This window comes from Fundulus heteroclitus, chromosome 15, assembly GCF_011125445.2.
Source record: "Fundulus heteroclitus isolate FHET01 chromosome 15, MU-UCD_Fhet_4.1, whole genome shotgun sequence".
Taxonomy (NCBI): domain Eukaryota; kingdom Metazoa; phylum Chordata; class Actinopteri; order Cyprinodontiformes; family Fundulidae; genus Fundulus; species Fundulus heteroclitus.
Genome location: NC_046375.1, coordinates 26137964 through 26156895, shown reverse-complemented (window position 1 = coordinate 26156895; position 18932 = coordinate 26137964). Strand labels below are relative to the sequence as shown.

The 18932-nt window shown below is 42.4% G+C and overlaps 1 protein-coding gene across 1 annotated transcript; it reads left to right on the top strand.

The window, feature by feature from the left end:
- The first annotated feature begins 461 nt into the window (after positions 1-461).
- Positions 462-12106, top strand: LOC118566221 (adhesion G-protein coupled receptor F1-like). The gene is made up of 10 exons (XM_036147646.1): positions 462-467; positions 563-1966; positions 2069-2110; positions 3245-3304; positions 3486-3549; positions 3631-3650; positions 9137-9265; positions 11465-11603; positions 11701-11765; positions 12083-12106. The coding sequence occupies exons 1-10, from the start codon at positions 462-464 to the stop codon at positions 12104-12106; spliced, it is 1953 nt and encodes a 650-aa protein (XP_036003539.1).
- The last annotated feature ends 6826 nt before the right edge of the window (positions 12107-18932 follow it).

The following is an 18932-nucleotide window of genomic DNA, read 5'->3' as shown; positions in this document are numbered from 1 at the left end:
AGTTACAATTTTTTGGCTCAGTCCCAAATACATTTCTTTAAAACACTGTGCTCAAACTTGTTTATCAGCAACCTATGCCTAGCAGCAAAGTCCAACAATAAAATGGCCTGTGATATTTCAGGTCCCTGGACCTACTGTACATCATGGGGCCAGTATTGGGCCTGTAGAGGCCTCTCATTGCACATCTCCTTGGCCAGATGGCCCTAGCTTGTTTGATTCATCTGAATAGCTGCTCATTTGTTTCTTACCTCATTTGCACTAACTATATGCCTTTTGTTGTTGTTCAATTTACATTCATTCAGGATCTGAAAGAAGAAGAACTTCCAGAATTTACTAAAGATTTAAGTAACGCTGTCGATGAAGAAGAAGAACAAATCACTAAATCATCTTCGACAATCTCTGCTATTGTTGATATCCTAAATACCATTGCAAATGTTTCAAAAGATGTAAAAGAAGAAGTCATGCAGGTACGCAGTATATTTTATGTCCTCTAAATATGTTTTTCATAGATAATATGTGGTTTTGTGTTTGGGATATTCATTACATATTTCTTCATCTACAGAATGTACTGGATACTGTTGATGTTATCATTAGTGATGATGCAAAGGATTCTTGGAACTTTCTGAATTCAAATCAAACACAAAATTCGAGCTCACTGTTGTTGGGTTCATTGGAGACAATTTCTGAAAGACTGAATGGAACATTTGAAATAAATACTAAACGGATTCAGCTCAGGAGAACCACATTCATAGACTCGTTTAAGAAAGAACTAAACTCCACTGTTTCCATAACCATTCCATCAACAGGCCTTGATGACACATTCATCACCACCATTCTTTTCTCCACCTTGAATAATGTTCTGCCAGCACGGAATTCTTCATTTGACTTTAGCCTTTTTAATGACACCAGCAATGAAACTGACACTGGAAACGCCATCAATGCTGCTGTTCTACTTGTCAAAATAAATGAAAAAATTCGCAACGTCACCTTAAGCTACAACAAGCTCAATACCACCCTGGAACTGGACCCACAGTGTGTCTTCTGGAATTTTAACCTCTTAGATAAACGTGGTGCCTGGGATGATGAGGGCTGTGAGTTTGTTTCAGACATAAATGATACTGTAACCTGCACCTGCAACCACCTCACCTCTTTCTCCATTCTGATGTCAACTGATATCCCTGAATCAATCAGAATATTACTGGATATAATGACTTATATTGGAGTTGGGATATCAATGATCAGCCTACTTATTTGTCTCCTTATTGAAGGAATTGTATGGAGAGCCCTAACCAAAAATAGCACTGCCTTCATGCGCCATGTTGCCATTGTTAACACAGCACTGTCCCTGCTGATTGCTAATATCTGTTTCATCATTGGAGCCTCTATTGCAAAGAACCCAAAAGAAAACCCAGATGAAGACTACAAAGTGCCAGTGGGACCGTGTAGTGCAGCAACCTTTTTCATGCACTTTTTCTATCTTGCCATGTTCTTTTGGATGTTTGTTTCAAGCCTCCTGCTCTTATATCGAACAGTCATGGTCTTCTCCCAAATGTCCAAATGGGCCATGTTTGCTATTGGCTTAACTGTGGGATATGTTTGCCCTCTGATTATAGCTGTTACTACAGTTGCTGCCACTGCACCTGGGAATGGATACGTGAGGGAAGATCAGGCTTGTTGGCTAAACTGGACGGAGACTAAGGCCCTCTTGGCCTTAGTGATCCCTGCCTTGACCATAGTTGTGTTCAATATTTTGGTAATAATTGTGGTCTTGTACAAGATGCTGAGAAGAAGAAGTACGGGAAACACAGCCCAGGCAGATGAAAAACACGCCTTGGTAGTCATTATCAGATGTGTGGCTATACTAACTCCTTTATTCGGACTGACCTGGTGTTTGGGAATTGGAACCATGTTGACCCCAACAAATGAAGGGATCCATATTGCCTTTGCTTTCTTCAATTCACTCCAGGTATTTTAACTTAATAAGAAATAGGACACCAATTTATTGATGATATGTAATTACTTTTTGTTGTTGTCCTTTGTTACTAAAGTAATGTTTGAACTTTCTCAGGGTTTCTTCATTTTAGTGTTTGGGACATTATTTGACTCCAAGGTATGTTGACTTCACAAAAGTAATTTTTGTTGTGAAAAAATATATACCTTCTCCACAGAGGGTCTTCACGGCTGTAATGGTCAATCTCACAACTGTATATATCTTAACTTGCTACATTTCTCAAGAGAGTTTGGAGGTGTAGACTATCCGTTTGACTTTTTACAGCTTTGCCTAGGGCACACAAACCACTGCATTTTCCAACAATGTCCAGAACCTTTCAACAACTCAGGCCAAAAGTCATCCACACCTGCCACCCTGCTGCCAGGGAGCTTTTTAACTACCCTGGCGACCTCTGAGCCAGTGATGGAATTGCGTTCTCCCAATTCCTCAGGCTTTGCCCCCACCTCATGGAACATGGTGACCGGTTTAAGAAGATCCTCAAAGTGCTCCTTCCACCACCTGATAATGTCCTCGGTCCAAGTCTGCAGGTTCCCTCCCAAAGCATTAACAGCTTGGGATGGACCCTGTTTCCCTTTGCTTGAACGGTTTTCCAGAACATCCTTGAGGCCAACCGAAAGTCTCTCTCCATAGTTTTTCCAAATCCCTCCCACGCCCAAGTTTCTCAAATTCTATGGCATTCCTAAAATTTTTGCGTCCTAATTTAACAATTCTGGTTAATGTACTTATGTATTTGAATTTGTATGTATAATTTCAAAATGTTATATATTAGATAAAATTATAATTAACCGTAACTTGTGAAAACCAGTGGATTTGTTTTATGACCTTTTCAACCTGAAACAGATAATTCAAGTTGATTAAACAATCAGATCCCCAAACTAATTTCACATCTATGCCCCTGTTGCATTTATGATATGCTTCTGATAGGATCTGGATACAACTTATAAATAAGTGAGATATATTATTTGTTAAATTTTTCAGATTAAAATATAGACTGTAAATTAATCATCAAGATCCATAATGATTTCCAGATCACAGATCTAAACCACGGATCTAGTAAAAATATGTAGCTCATATTTCTACATTATGAAAATACTTCCCTGCAGATGAGGGAATTATCTTAGCTAAGACAAGAATTAATTCCATCTTTTGTGCTGGACAATTTTTTTCCAATGCTTATAATTTATTTTTTGACACGAATTGTTAATTGGATTACATTGAAATGTTTGTTTGCAGATCCGTTCTCTTATTTTACGAAAAGTGCCTGCTTTAAGCTCTACTTCTAATCGAACAAGGGTAAGTTCTAATTTAAAAACATTAGATAAAATTTTGCATTGACAATAAATGTTAATAGTTTTTTCATAGCTTGATCAGTTTTACCTTTTGGATTACTGATAAAGAGCTGGGATTTCATGAAATACAAATAATGCTAACTTTTTCCCACAACAATTTATCCCACACCTACTTTCTACTTCAGAGCACAAGTGCTGGGATTTCCTCCAATAGCGGACTAAATATCATAAACCGCCTTCGTGGGAGGAGTAAGTTGTTTTATATTATTTGTCATCCTTTTTAACTAGAATTTAAGAAATGTATTCACAAATGTTTTGTTTGTCTTCCAGATATTTACAGAGTTACACCGGTATCAAACTCAAACAGCAACTCTGAATCCTCATCCAACACCTAAAATCAGTACAAATCATGTGTGCATGGTCACGCACAAAATTTGTCAAATTCTTTTGTTTAATTTATTTGCTAATGCTGCTTTTCAAATGGAAATTATGGTTAGTGTAGCTTAAATAAATACTTCTGTACCATGATATTATGAAGGGATTTTATGAAGGAATTTTAACACACTGGTATATCACTTGTTTTTACTACATGACAGGCTGCTGTTGTTTAATTTTTGCCATTTTAAAGTGTACAGGTGTCCTGTATTTATGTATGTATGGGGGTTTGTTACACAGGATGTGTAATGCAGGGGGGAAAGTAAAAAAAATACAATAACGCCCTCCCTCAAACTTGGCCCCTAACACACATCCATCCATCCATTTTCTGATCTGCTTAATCCCTCATGGGGTCGCGGGGGTTGCTGGTGCCTATCTCCAGCTTTCACCGGGCGAGAGGCAGGGTACACCCTGGACAGGTCGCCAGTCTATCGCAGCACTAACACACATTAAAACAGATATTTTTACAGTTAGTATAGAGGAAAATTGTTAGTTTTCAAAAATTAAAAGACAGTATGAAAAGCATTATATAAGGAATTGCATTTAAACTGTAAACCAAAGAAGAAAAACATACAAGTGTGTAGCTTTGGAAAAAAGACTAAAAAAGGAAATAAAAAGTAATATAACTATTACAATTGTTAAAGCTTAAATTGAAACCTGAGTGAAGGATTCTTTGGGATAGAAATTCATGTAAAATGTGAGTCATGATTTTACTTCTAATCCAAAGATATCAACTTTAGTGGATAATTTACCATAATAAATAACTTGTTTTGAAACTGCTCTGGTGGAACATGTTCTATAAAATAATGTACTGTTGGATCTACTCAATATCATTGTATGTTTTTTGGAATTATTAATTAACCACTTGGTGTAATTAAGGGTTTACTTGTGTTAGAACACTGAAAGCGGTCCTTTTTATGTTAAACTTATCAATTTAATACATACTTTCGAAACCTTTCATTTTTTATACACATAGTTTGAAAGTAATTTTTCTGTAATGTAAAGTTGGCCCTGCAATCAAAGAGGGAAATGAGCATCCTAATTAATTTACAAGGTTTAAAATTTAGTTGTTTTTTCCTCTGATGTGCTTATTTGTCAGACCCCATTATTATTTAGCTGTGTTGGCATAGAAAATAGCTCATCAATTTATCTACTGTAGAAATTACACTCAACAAAATTATAAACACAAGACTTTTGGTTTTGTTCCCTTTTTTTGCTCCCACCCACACCCTTAATAAAACAAAACTGCACCTTTCAGAGTGGCCTTTTATTATGGGCAGTCCAAGGCACACCTGTGCACTAATCATGGTGTCGGGTCAGATTCGAACCTGGGTCGACCGCGTCAAGGACTAAGGCCTCCGTATATGGGTCGCGCTACCCGCTGCGCCACGAGCGCGCCCCATCACCGGGACCTTTCTAATGTATTTTGTTTGCAAAACAATAAACCTGCCGAGTGATTCTATCTTTGGCAGCTGATTATCATTCATTTAATCAGAAGGGTTTCCTTTCATTTTTTATTGATCAACAGAAAATTGTCTTACTGCACAATATATGAGCGTATTGGAGGGTTGCATTTAACTGAAGGAGTTGCTTTTAATGTAAAACAGTGAAGACTTTATTTTAAACTGACACTCTTTTTACTCTGCAGGGCTTGGTGATTTTAAGCAGGTGTGCTTAGATAGACAAGCAGGTAGATGCAGACCTGCTTGGATACTTTTGTCTCTTGCTTTTAATTTTTTCTTACAAAAAAATACTCTTGCATTTCACATCAGGATTGTGGCCAACAGTTAGGAGGGGTTTAACTGATTTAAATTGTACAATGTCCAAGTTGTACAATAATATTGGGGCCAAGGAAACCACAAGACAGAAGGGCTGGGATATCATCCCCGCTCCCCAGCGATGTCCCCACTTCCCAAGGTCCTACATGTGTGGCAGCGTGATAGACCCCATTATGTGGGCAAAATACATAAACCCAACCATGACAATATACAAATTAATTCAAACCCCCTCCCAACAAAAAGTGTTTGGGATTGTTTCCCAACGTTCACAGGACAGGTAATGGCACCCACACAAATTGACCCACAGCAAACAAAAATACACAAGACTCCATATACAATTGCAGTTTCACCGTGTACATAAATCACAACATTACAAAAAACAACAGACTTACAGGTCAAGTGATGAAGATCTGGCACCTAACCAGAAGTTTGACAGACAAACAGAGATGGGACAATCAGGATTTTTTTCCTTAAAAAGAAGTCAGTAGGTCAGAGAAGGCAAAGTGCAGGTTGACTGACAGCTGACAGTGTCTAATCTTTTCTATTCCATGCTCCACCTTTCTCAGTCACCGTTCACTCACTCTCCATAATTAGTTCCACCTGCTATTGCTACTAATCAGGCTCAACCCAGGTCACCTGTCACTCTCCCTATATATACCTGCCAGAACGGCTCTTCTTGTTCCACCGCCTGCATGTGTTTCTTCCCCAGTGCTTGCTCACTTCTCCTTTGGACCTGGTCTCGCCCTGCCCTCGCTAGTTGGTTAGTAATGCTTGTGTTCACCGCCTGATTCAGGTTTCCTGCACAGGTCTGATCATGTGTGTGGGTGTGGCCATTCCGGAGCACCAGGGCCCCGTTCTTCATACGTCGCTAAATCAGTTAGCTGGATTTGATTGTTGACGATTTGGCATTATCTTAGACCAGGGGTGTCAAACATACGGCCTGCTGAACAATTTAGTCCGGCCCGGTGGCTAAATGCCTTATCATTATTCAAAAAAATAAAAATAAAAAATGCATCTTTTTTTCCAGTGTCCTGTCTGACAATGTGGCAATAAGAACTGCTGGCTTAATACTACAAAGACCTCATCAGATTTGACTTTCACAAGTGGAGCAGTACTGCTTGTGCTCCGATTGATTTATGAATGTGAATAGTTTTATCATGATTCATGCGGCGAATATTTCAAATGATATAGACACTACAATGGGAAAAAAGGAAAGGAAGAACAAGAAGAAAAAAGAAAAGGTGAAAGAAAGAGGAGATAAAAGGAAGAGAATGATAAACAATTATTCAAAACAACATGTACTTCATTTAATTGAAAATCTGCAGTTCCTATATTGTCCACAGGGGCGCTGTGTTTTAATCAGCTAATGGTAGCACTGAGCTTCAGATGTGGAAAATTGATTTCAAATCATTTCTTCATATATCAAACAAAATACATCTGTTTGATGTATTTTGTCATGCAGGACAGTGTTTTTAAGTTCCAAAAGATTTGTTGTTTTTCAACATTGTACAATCACTGTGATCAGTTCTTATGCATAATGCACAAGTAAATGTTTAACTGAGTAAAAGTATTGTTGAAATTGCACATACTTTTCTTAAATACGCTGAGGTGATTCATAATATATTGTGTAAAAGTGAAATTCATTAAATATAAAAATCAACAACAAGTCCACTTTTGTTAGTTCTATTTAATCTTGCAATTACTCATATGGCCCTCTTGAGATCAGATTAAGCTGTATGTGGCCCCTAAACCAAAATGAGTTTGACACCCCTGTCTTAGACCTAGACTTAGACAATTTTATTTGTCATTTTGTATGTACAGAGTGCATACAGAACGAAATTCCGTTGCATACAGCTTGTAAATTACAGTATAAAGTGCAGCAGTGATTAAAAAGTAAACAATTGAAATGTAAACAGTGCAGGAGAAAGAGACAATGTGCGTTCACAGTGTACAGGAGAACATTTAAACCATTTGTATGTGCAAAAATGAAGGTGCCAAAGGCATTTGTGCAAAAAATTCTAGCAATTGTGGTCCAGTTTATGGTTCAGCAGTTCAACAGTCTGATAGCAATGGGGAAAAAGCTGTTGCAGAACCTGATGTGTCATGTTTGTTATGAATGTCCCTCCTGCACCCCGTAGTTTAATTAACGAGTAACCCGGATGTATTTTTTTTTTGCTTACGCGAGTAGTGAAGTAAAGAGACGTTCGAGCAGCTCACGGAGCCCAGTGCCAGTGCTAACACGAGCAGACCTGAAGTAAGAGAACCAACACCAATAATGGCGGCAGTTATTGGTAATATTGGCCCTTTTGACGAAAATGTTGAACAATGGAGCTCATACTGTCCAAGCCAACGGCATTGTTAATCCCAAAATTGTGCCCACTTTCCTAGCTGTGATGGGACCAAAAACTTTCAACCTATTACGTGACTTGCTTCAACCCACAAAGCCTGGGGAAAAGACATACGACGAAATAGTAAAAGTTTTGTCAGACCATTTTTCACCAAAGCCATTATTAATCGCTGAGAGGTTCAGGTTTCATAAACGTGACCAGGAAGAAGGAGAGTCAGTGTCTTTGTTTGTGGCGGCGCTGAGAAAATTGGCAGAACATTGTGAGTTCGGTAACGTTCTAAACGACACATTGCGAGACAGGCTAGTGTGCGGCCTCAAAGATGAAGCAGCACAGAAGAGGTTGCTCACCACAAAGAATTTAACATTGGACAAAGCCTCAGCATCAGCATTAGTCTTTCTATGGAAATGGCATCAAAAGAAGCTCAACAGCTACACGCAACCACCAAAGTGCATGCAATGAGCAGCTCAGACAGAGCGAACACGCAGGGACCATGTTACCGTTGCGGCAGAATGGGTCACCTAGCAACCACGTGCAGATGTAAGGATATGGATTGTCACCATTGCGGAAAACGGGGACACATAGAGCGGGCATGCCAAAGTAAAAGAAGTGTTGGCAAAACGACCAGAAATGGGAATAACGACAAAATGTTTGAAAACAGGCAGGACTACAAGAAAGAAAAGAAAAAAAAGACCTGTTCACACAGTAAGGCAAGATTAACAGTCTAGTGAGTCTGATGAAGAGTCGGAGATGAGCATACATACTCTGAAAATAAATAAAGTGGATGCAGATGATGAGGGCTATTGGGCAAGACCCCTGCTAGAAGGACACCCTGTAAAAATGCAGATTGACACTGGATCCAAAGCATCCATTATCTCTAAAAAGGTGTATAAGAGTCACCTAGGGCACTTGGCTTTAAGGCCCTCAGACACCAAGTTTAGAACTTACCTTGGTGAACCAGTGCCTATGGCTGGTATGATTGACGTCACCGTGCAAAGCGACAACAAAGTGGGGACACTTCCCCTCTATGTGGCTCAAGGAAACTGTCCCTCCATTTTAGGCCGGGTCTGGTTAGAGAACCTGAAACTAAATTGGCAAACCGTGAAAATGCTGTCCCCAAGCTCCAGTGAGCTAACGGCTGTTTTACAGAGGCATCAAGACGTTTTCAAAAGTGAGCTAGGCCTCATGAAAGACATCACCGTTAGGCTTAGTCTCAAATCAGATGCGAGGCCAAAATTTCTTAAAGCCAGACCTGTACCGTATGCCATACGCTCGAAGGTGGATGCTGAACTGGAGGCCCTCATCACCAGTGGCGTGCTGGAGCCAGTTGCTATCAGTGAGTGGGCTACGCCTATTGTTCCGGTGGCTAAAAGAAACGGAGACATCCGTATCTGTGGCGATTTCAAGGTGACGCTGAATCCGGTGCTCACTCCTGAACAATATCCTCTAACGCACATCGATGATCTTTTTGCTGGACTGAGTCATGGCCAGAAGTTTAGCAAAATAGATCTAAATCAGGCTTATTTGCAGATGAGTGTCGAAGAAGAGTCCCGTGAATTTCTCACTATAACAACACAAAAAGGCCTGTTCAGATACTGTTGGCTGCCTTTCGGCATCACATCAGCCCCTAGCCATTTTCAGCGCGCTATGGACCAAATCCTCCACGGTCTCCCTGGCGTGCAATGCTACCTCGACGACATCCTTTGCACTGGAGCCACTGACGGGGAACACTTACGCAACCTCGATGCAGTCCTCCAGCGGTTACAGGACTACGGCCTTAGAGTGCGTAAGGACAAATGTGAATTTTTCAAGCCCTCAGTCGAATATCTGGGGCATGTTATCGATGCTAGGGGATTGCACACTGCCCCATCCAAGAGCCGCGCCATTGCTGACGCACCACCACCTCAAAGTGTGGCTCAGCTACGCTCGTTCCTTGGGTTACTAAACTATTATGGCCGGTTTATACCCAACTTAGCAACCATACTGAAGCCCTTGCACAGCCTTCTCTGTAAGGAAAAAGCCTGGCACTGGACTGACGCATGTCAGAAGGCTTTTCAGCAGGCTAAGGATACATTGTTGAAGTCGGAGGGCACACACTTTGACCCCTCTCTGCCCATACAACTTGCTTGTGACGCCTCTCCCTATGGAGTGGGAGCGGTCATTTCTCACATACTGCCTAACGGGGAAGAGAGACCTATTGCCTTTGCATCACGAACATTGAACAAAGCAGAGGCTAATTATGCACAGATAGAGAGAGAAGCTCTGAGCATTGTCTTTGGAGTCCGGCGTTTCCACCAATATTTGTATGGGCGGCGGTTCACTCTCTTTACTGATCACAGGCCCCTCACAACAATCTTGGGGCCACATTCAGGCATACCGTCGTTGGCAGCGAGCCGAATGCAGCGTTGGGCCATGCTGTTATCGGCCCATTCGTATGAGATCAAATATCGCAAAGCAGACTGCCATCAAAATGCAGACGGGCTATCCAGGCTTCCACTACCTGTTACCAAGCCGGAAACCAACAGTTAAGAGGTTTTCTACTTCAGCCAGGTGGAGGGTGCACCTGTCACAGCTGCACAGGTGAAACGGGCAACACGCACTGATCCTGTGCTGGCAGGGGTCATGGATATGGTGACAAAAGGCCATTCCATCAGTGATGTTCTAGGTTTTCAGCCTTACCTGTCAAGGAGAACGGAACTGACAATACAGTCGGGATGTTTGCTGTGGGGGAGGAGGGTGGTCATTCCACCAACGCTACGCAAGACTGTTCTGAAACAATTACATGCAGGCCATAGTGGGATTGTGCGCATGAAAGAATTGGCAAGGAGTTTCTTCTGGTGGCCAGGAGTGGACAGAGAAATAGAGAGTGTAGCAAAGAGTTGCCACGTATGCCAGAGGGCCCGGAGCATTCCCCACTTAGCACCACTGCACCCCTGGGAGTTCCCAGAAGAACCATGGCAGCGGGTACATGTGGATTTTGCGGGACCGGTGGAAGGGCGGATGCTACTGGTTGTCGTGGATGCCCATAGCAAATGGCCAGAGGTGGCAGTCATGAAATCCACCACAGCAGCCAAAACAATCGAGAAGATTGGGGAAATGTTCAGCCATTTCGGATGCCCTATGCAGTTGGTCTCTGACAATGGGCCCCAGCTGGTGTCAGAATTAATGTCTACTTTCTTGCAAGTGAATGGGGTGCAGCACATCAAATCGGCACCTTTTCATCCGGCTACCAATGGTTTAGCCGAAAGGTTTGTCCAAACTGTAAAACACGCGCTGAAGACCTCTGAGGGGCAGGGGTCATTTCATCTGAGGCTGCATCGATTTCTGTTAAATTACAGAAATACTCCCCACGCTACCACCAGGGCCTCTCCGGCATCCCTGATGTTCAAGAGGGACCTACGGACTCATTTTGACCTGCTAAAGCCCGCTGCTGTGAAAGACACTGTTCAGAAACAACAAGAGAAGCAGGTACAGCAACGCAAACAGACCAAGGAGAGGAGGTTCTTTTCTGGTGACCACGTGTTAGCTAGAAACTACAGTGCTGGTCCACAATGGTTGCCAGCGACCATTGTGGCGCAGACTGGTCCTGTGTCATACACCCTCCAGACTGCTGATGGTCGCATGTGGAGGAGGCATGTCGACCAACTCCTACAGAGTTCAGTGCCAACATCCACACCGCCTCCCATGGTTGACAGTGGGGAGGTCCAGGAAGACGAGGGTGTGGACACCGTGGCAGCTCCTGGGGGTGCCCTTGTTTCGGAGGAAACTGTACTTGATCCTCTGCCAGAAGCGCTGATGGGGTTACCACCCCCACACCTGGTGCCACTATCTGCGTCTCCCAGAGGAAGTGTACCGGGGCCTTCCCGTGAGCGGCGGTATCCAGAAAGAGAGCGACGGGCTCCCAAACGTATGGACTTGTGAGCTCTTTAGCACGGCACACCCAATCATCTGGGGCAGAATAATACCCAGGGGTGCCGTCACGGGTGAGGCAGTCTACCCTCACCCGTAGGTTCTGTTGGTGTGGTTGCACATCTGGGTGTCTGTTATAAAAAAAAAATAAAAAATAAAAATAAAAAAAATTGTTTTATGCTCCTCCATGTCACTGTTATTTTATTATTTTGTGATATATAATTTTGATTAGTGGCAATTGTGTTATGGGAACTTCTATTCTAAGGGGGGAGGAGATGTCATGTTTGTTATGAATGTCCCTCCTGCACCCCGTAGTTTAATCGGGAGCATGACGAGTAACCCGGATGTATTGTTTTTTTTGCTTACGCGAGTAGTGAAGTAAAGAGACGTTTGAGCATACTCCTGCCTCCTGAGCTTTATTACATTTTAAAGTTATGTAGAACATAACATGATGGACCTGCAGCGGATTCTGCAGAACCTCTTCCCAGAGGGCAGCAAGGAGAGCAGTCCATGGTGGGGGTGTGAGGGGTCTCTTATGATGATATGGGCTCGGGACACACAGCGCTGGGACGAAATGTCCTTAATGAAGGGGAGAGGAGCCCTGATGATCCCTTCTGCTGTCCTCACCACTCCTCACATTCTTCAAGTAGGAGGAACGGCCTGCACACCACACAGAGAGACAGCTGGTCAGAATACTCTCTATAGTGCTTCTGTAGAAGGTTGTGAGGATGGGCGGGGGCAGGTGGGCTACCTCATCCTCCGCAGGAAGAGCAATCGCTTATGTGCCCTCTTCACCAGTGACATGGTGTTCACAGACCAGGTGAGGCTGTCCGTGATATGCACCCCCAGGAATTTGGTGCTGCTGACCACCTCCACAGCTGAGCTGTTGATGAGCAGTGGAGCGTGGTGAGGCCGGTTCTTTCTGAAGTCGACGATCTCCTTTGTCTTCTCCACAATCAGGATCAGGCTGCCCACCAGCTACTCCACCTCCTCATTGTAGTCCCGGTTGTTGTCGTCTCTGATCAGGCCCACCACGGTTGTGTCGTCTACAAACTTCACGATGTGATTGGTGGTGAACCTAAGGACGCAGTCGTGTGTCATCAGAGTGAACAGCAGGGGGCTCAGGACGCAGCCCTGAGGGGAGCCTGTGCTGAGGGTGATGACAGCAGAGGTGTTCTGTCCGACCCGGACTGACTGAGGTCTGTTGGTGAGAAAGTCTGGCAGCCAGTTGCGAAGAGGTTTGCTGAAGCCCAGATGTTCTAGTTTTTTGCTGTGGGATGATGGTGTTAAATGCTGAACTGAAGTCCAGGAACAGCATCCACACGTGCGTGTTCTTCTATTCCAGGTGTGTCAGGCTCAGATGAAGAGCGGAGGAGATGGCGTCCTCAGTGGAGCGGTTCCACAAACTGGAACAGGTCGAGTGTTGGGGGGAGACTGGAGACGATGTGTTCTTTCACCAGCCTTTCAAAGCACTTCATCATGATGGGAGTCAGTGCAACAGGCCGGTAGTCGTTGAAGCAGGTGACTTGAGGTTTCTTCGGCACCGGAATGATGGTGGCAGACTTAAAGCATGCAGGCACTGTGGCTTGGTCCAGCAAGGTGTTAAAAATGTATGTGAGGACTCCTGCCAGCTGACCTGCACACTCCTTGAGCACCCGCCCAGGTATGTTGTCGGGACCTGGGGTCTTCCGCGGGTTTACTCTCCTCAGAGTCTTCCACATGTTTGCGGTGTCAAGGCAGAGGACCTCCTCTTCCTGATGGGGGACAGTCTTCACTGATGGAGTGTTGTTTAGTGCCTCAAACCTCCCAAAGGAGTTCTTTAGTCTGTTAAGGAAGTCAGCATCAACTTCACCCACCGGGGGGAGGGCGTGTTGTATTCAGTGATCGCCCTTATGCCTTTCCACATGCTCCTGGTGTAGCTGGCGTCATGGAAAAGCCCCTGGATTTTCTTAGTGTGGCTCCGCTTCGCTAACCTGATGACACGGTTCAGGTTGGCTCTTGCTGTCCTCAGTGCCTCCTTGTCACCAGTCTTGAAGGCTGAGTTCCGTGCTTTTAGCACTTGACGGACCTCCTCAGTAATCCAGGGTTGTTGGTTGGCTCGGGTGATGATGGTCTTAGTGGTGCTGACGTCCTCAATGCATTTGTTGATGTAGGCTGACACAGTCACGGCGTACTCATCAATGTTGATCTTGTCTTCATAAGTTTCTGCAGCTTTGAACAAGTCCCAGTCAGAGCACTCAAAACAGTTCTGGAGCGCCTCCATTGCTCTCTCCGTCCACACTCTCACCTGCCTCACTGTAGGTTTAGCTCTGATCAGCAGTGGCCTGTATGCAGGAATTAGCATCACAGAAAGGTGGTCTGAAGAGCCGAGGTGGGGGCGGATGGCTGCCTTGAATGCGGCTTTAATATTTGTGTAAACTAATTCTAGAGCAGGGGTTTTCAAATTCATTGAATGTGAGCCTCCCCTTGGAATAGGTAAAGATAACCACGACCCCCCCCCCCCCCCCCGCCCCCCCAACCACAAACCTACCACACACATTTCCCTGCAGTAAATGCATCTCTGTTTTGTGTTCCTGGAATGCTGTGTTTAAAAAACAACTGATTGCTCAACACATGTTTTTTTATTGTATTTCTTTTAACAAAGTACATTCATAAAAAAGGCCTATTCATAAAAAGTCCATCCAAATATTTCCATTTTACCTGCTACTTTTACTGAAACATCAAGGACTGAGGGCTTCGTTTTAAAATTCAACTGTCAATTCAACTGTCATTAGAGCAAATTCATAAACGATTGTTTTCAACAGCAGACAAACTGAACTAAACAGATGCCAATATCAAACTGAACTCACGTCAACAGGAGACGTCAACTTAAATAATAATAAAAAAGATGAATTTAACAGACGTCAACATATTACATATTCCAATTTATTTTTTAGGCTAATTATACACAACTTAGACCTATTGCTATTTTAACAAACGAGTATTTTATTAGTTGTTATCTCTTGTCTGATGTACTTCTGATGTTTGGCACTTTGTTTTATCTCGTGTGAAAAGTGATCTTTAAATAATGATGACATTGATGATGATTATGATCAGAATAAACTTTTGCATCACCTCCCAGAAGCTGGACAGAAAAGAATCAAAAACATTTTTCACAACTCACTTAGTAACTCTATTATTTTAGTCTAAATACTTTAGCCTAAATATTTTAGGCTAAAATATTAAACTTTTTATTTGTTTTTCTTCAATCCCACGGTGATGTTTAGTAACTTCTGCCAAAGGTTGCAACATTTTGATTGAATTCATCTGAATGCAGTATTTGCAAGCCATACTCTGATTGGATGGAAGAAAAACTGTCTGTGATTGACTGAAACAGCCGAGCGAACGCACAGCTGGTGTTTAGCATGGAACGAGCAGGTGCGCGCAAGCAAAGTAGCGCGCGAGCAGAGATGAAACTCACCGCAAGGACAGTGGGTTGAGAAGAATTTTCCAGAGTTGAGCGCACGCCAGACCGGTTTTGAGCGTTGAGAGTTGTCTCACTGCGCGCTTGGATTGGTTCCTGCGCGCTCAAACAGAAGGCACGAATATTGCTACATAGTTTCACAGAGTTGAGCAGCAGCGCTGTCTTCTCTCTTGTTCTCTGTCTTCTCGCACCTCCCCTGTGACTCTTTGGCGCCCCCCAGGGGAGGTGCGTCTCACCTATTGAAAACCCCTGGTCTAGAGTATTCTCTCCCTGAATTGCAAAATCCACGTGTTGGTAGAAATGAGGGAGAACAGTTGTCATATTTGCCTGGTTAAAATCCCCAGCAATGATTGTTAAAGAAATGTGAATATAATTCCTTTTTATTATGGAATGTTCTACTGTTTTAACTTCACACAGGAAGAAACAGATGTTTCTCCGAGACAAGGAATGTCTTGTTGTATATGTTAATCCTACACCTCTTTGTGTGCAAACCCAATGTATTAAAACCCCCTTGTCTTTTCTTTTGTTTCTTAACCCCCATGTTGTTAACTCCTGACTCCTCCTGTCCCTTCTTTGATATCTGATAATAAAGGTAATAATAAGAGACAGATAATAAAAAGAGACAGAGGTAGCCAGGGCAGATTGGAGCTGAGACTGTGATGAAAACGACCTCACGTTTCTGGCCCTCTGCACTCTTTCTTTGAGAAGAGTCTAAACTTGTGTTTGTGTTGTTGTTTTTTTCAGGATAAAAGGGTTACTAAACTTAACTCTATCAATGATGAAAACACCCTCTGTGTGTGCAGATGGTCAGATCTTGGATTGTTTGGTTCTTCGACACTCATTGTGGACTTAGGGTGACCACCTGCTAATAAGCCCAAGGGGGGACAAGGGATATGTTTCTGAGGGACAAAGTGGGACACTGCTTGGCGCGGCGGTGCCCCCACCTCACGGGCAGACTCACTGATAGTGGTTTACACATTTCTAGCACATACCACCTTACATGGTATATTAATACTGCCATATCCCATAAACATGTGTATTTGCTGATGTATGCTCATGAATAGGCCAACCAATGTGTATTTCTTTCTAAATAAAGATTTATAATACTTTGAACATTCAATGAACAGATGCACTTCCAATGCCGATTTACTTTAGCTAGTTAATTTTATTTATTTTTCATTACAATTCATTCACTTTAAATAAATGATAATTTAAAATTAAAAGATTAACATGAATTGTAGTTGCTCTACACCACAGGAACTGTGAAAAAAAGTCTTTACTCACAACTCCAGAGGTTCACAGAACGAAAAGAGGGAGGAAGGATGGTGAACTTGAATGTTGGTAAAGGCAGGCGCAGGACAAATATTCATTTCCCCAGTTTTTGTTGTACCCACACCTTCTCTTTTTAATTGCTGGTGGTGATGCCTTAGACTCTGTCTCTTTCTCCATTTACTACTTGGAAAGTCCGCCTCTAAAAGTTTCTTCCCAGTGTGTCTGGTATGCACGTGCGTTTGAAAAAGTTGGCAACCTAGTCAGCAGTTCAACTGAGAGGTGGGTGTGGCAGCAGTAGCGTAAGCCTACTGAACTGTCAAGTAATGTTCGTTTGGCTGCCTGGGGCTCCAGGATAGAGCGACCAACTTTTTTTTTAGAAAGCATTGATTATGCGTGACACGGTCTTATTTGCGGGACACATGAATTGGGCTTCAAACGCTGTTTTCGCGCACGCGCTACGCAGGACGGGTGGTCACCCTATCTGGACTTGCTGTCATAGCAACATGTGTGCAAGCAGGCTTATTTCATGTAAACAGGAGTAGATCGCAGCTATATAAGCGGAAGAGATAGAGAAATCTGTACAGCCAGTGCACTTGGACCAACCTAGTGGCAGAGCTGCACGGGACAGAATTGTGGAGCACCATTTTTGAATGGCCAACCAAATAGGGAAGTCTGTCCAGCCAGTGCACTTGGACCACCTAGTGGCAGAGGACAGAACAGAATTGTGGAACACGATTTTTTAATCTTTAATAAAAGATGAAACAAATAATGCTTAGTTCCTGTTGTTTTATTTAAACAGTTTTTTTATAAAGAAAAGCCAGCAAGTCATCTTTTGCCTGCAATAAGAGATAGTTATTTAAAGTCAGCAATACTACTGTGAAATGGTGTATTAGAACTTACTCTGAAGGTCCTTTTGAAGCAACTTGATCTCTAGTGCAATTTTTCTCTTTTTCAAGTTGTGGAGTTCAATTTCTCCTCTTAATTTGTGTTTTTTCAGGTCAAAATACTACAACAGAAAGGGTGAAACATGCCTCATGCAACAAAAGTAAAATGAACCTGTTTTTTTCAGGCTTTTTCTTGGTGGCTGTTATAAACAGACAAACACACAATTCAACAGTGGCCTTTAAAAGTATGAAAAAGTGGCTTTTTAAAATACAGTTTAATAATTAAAGGCTACCATTTTGTAGAGTATACTTGTACTTCACTTTTACTTGTCCCCACGTTCTAGTGGGTCCTGTGGAGGCTCTGACATAAAAGAACAAAGTAGATATGAAATTATTAAAATGCAAATATACATACTGTAGAAAGTGATAGAAACATCTACCATGGACAGTACTTATGCATGTAATTTGTCTGCTACTTTTTGCCAGCCCTCTCTCCTGGTTTTACCAGACTTTGAGGTGTTATCTGTTGTTTTAATTAATGACACAAATTCGGCATAACCTTCCATTAAAAGCTCTTGTTCTCCTTGGGAAAAAAACTGTGGGCGTTCTTTGGCCATGCTGAACAGCCAATAGCAGCGTTGCTGATTATTGTTTCTATTATCGATACATTTCCCCTTTTAAACAAACGCATGAACGCGCAGTTATCTCAGATAACTCAATCCAGCCATACTAATCATAAACAACAGGTGTGTTCGAACCCAATTAGCCGGATCATCTAAACATTTACGTTTAGATATAGATTTAACATCTAGATATAGATTTAACATTTAGATATAGATTTAACATTTAGATTTAACATTTAACTATTTATTTTACTTTATAAACATATTGTTGACAATTGCATATAAGATCTTGTTTATCATGAATTTCTGTCTTAAATGTGAGAAAAGTGAGCTAAATGTTAGAAAAGTGAGCTAAATAATCAAAATATACCAGCTATAGAATTTTATCTGAAATTTTACATTTGGCACCCCTAGCAGTGTTTAAAAAAAACTTAAAAGTGATTCGCTCTTCTGGTGTAAATGTGTAATTTAGCAGAGTCATCTTTGGCATTTCTGCGATAGACTGCCAACCTGTCCAGGGTGTACCCCGCTTCTCGCCCATTGACAGCTGGAGATAGGCACCGGCACCCCTCACGACCCCAACAGAGATAGACGTGTTTGAAAATGAATGGATGGATGGATGAATCTTTCACTTTTCATTTGTGGATGGTCTACTGAGTCTGGTGGAGCCATCTGTCCCAAAACTCCTGCATGGACTGTTGTAAATAAACCCACAGCTATAGCTGAAAGTCCCCCTAAGCAACAGTTAAACCTTGTAGTGTGTAAATGGAGAGTACAAAGGCAACGCAAACCTGTTTTCACCGTGTAAACAGAGCCAGAGACGGTACTACAGTGATGCAAGTGTATCCAGAGCATAGTTGTTAACTATAAATAATAACTGCCGAATAGATCAAATTTCAAGTAGAGGACTTGCTGTATATGCA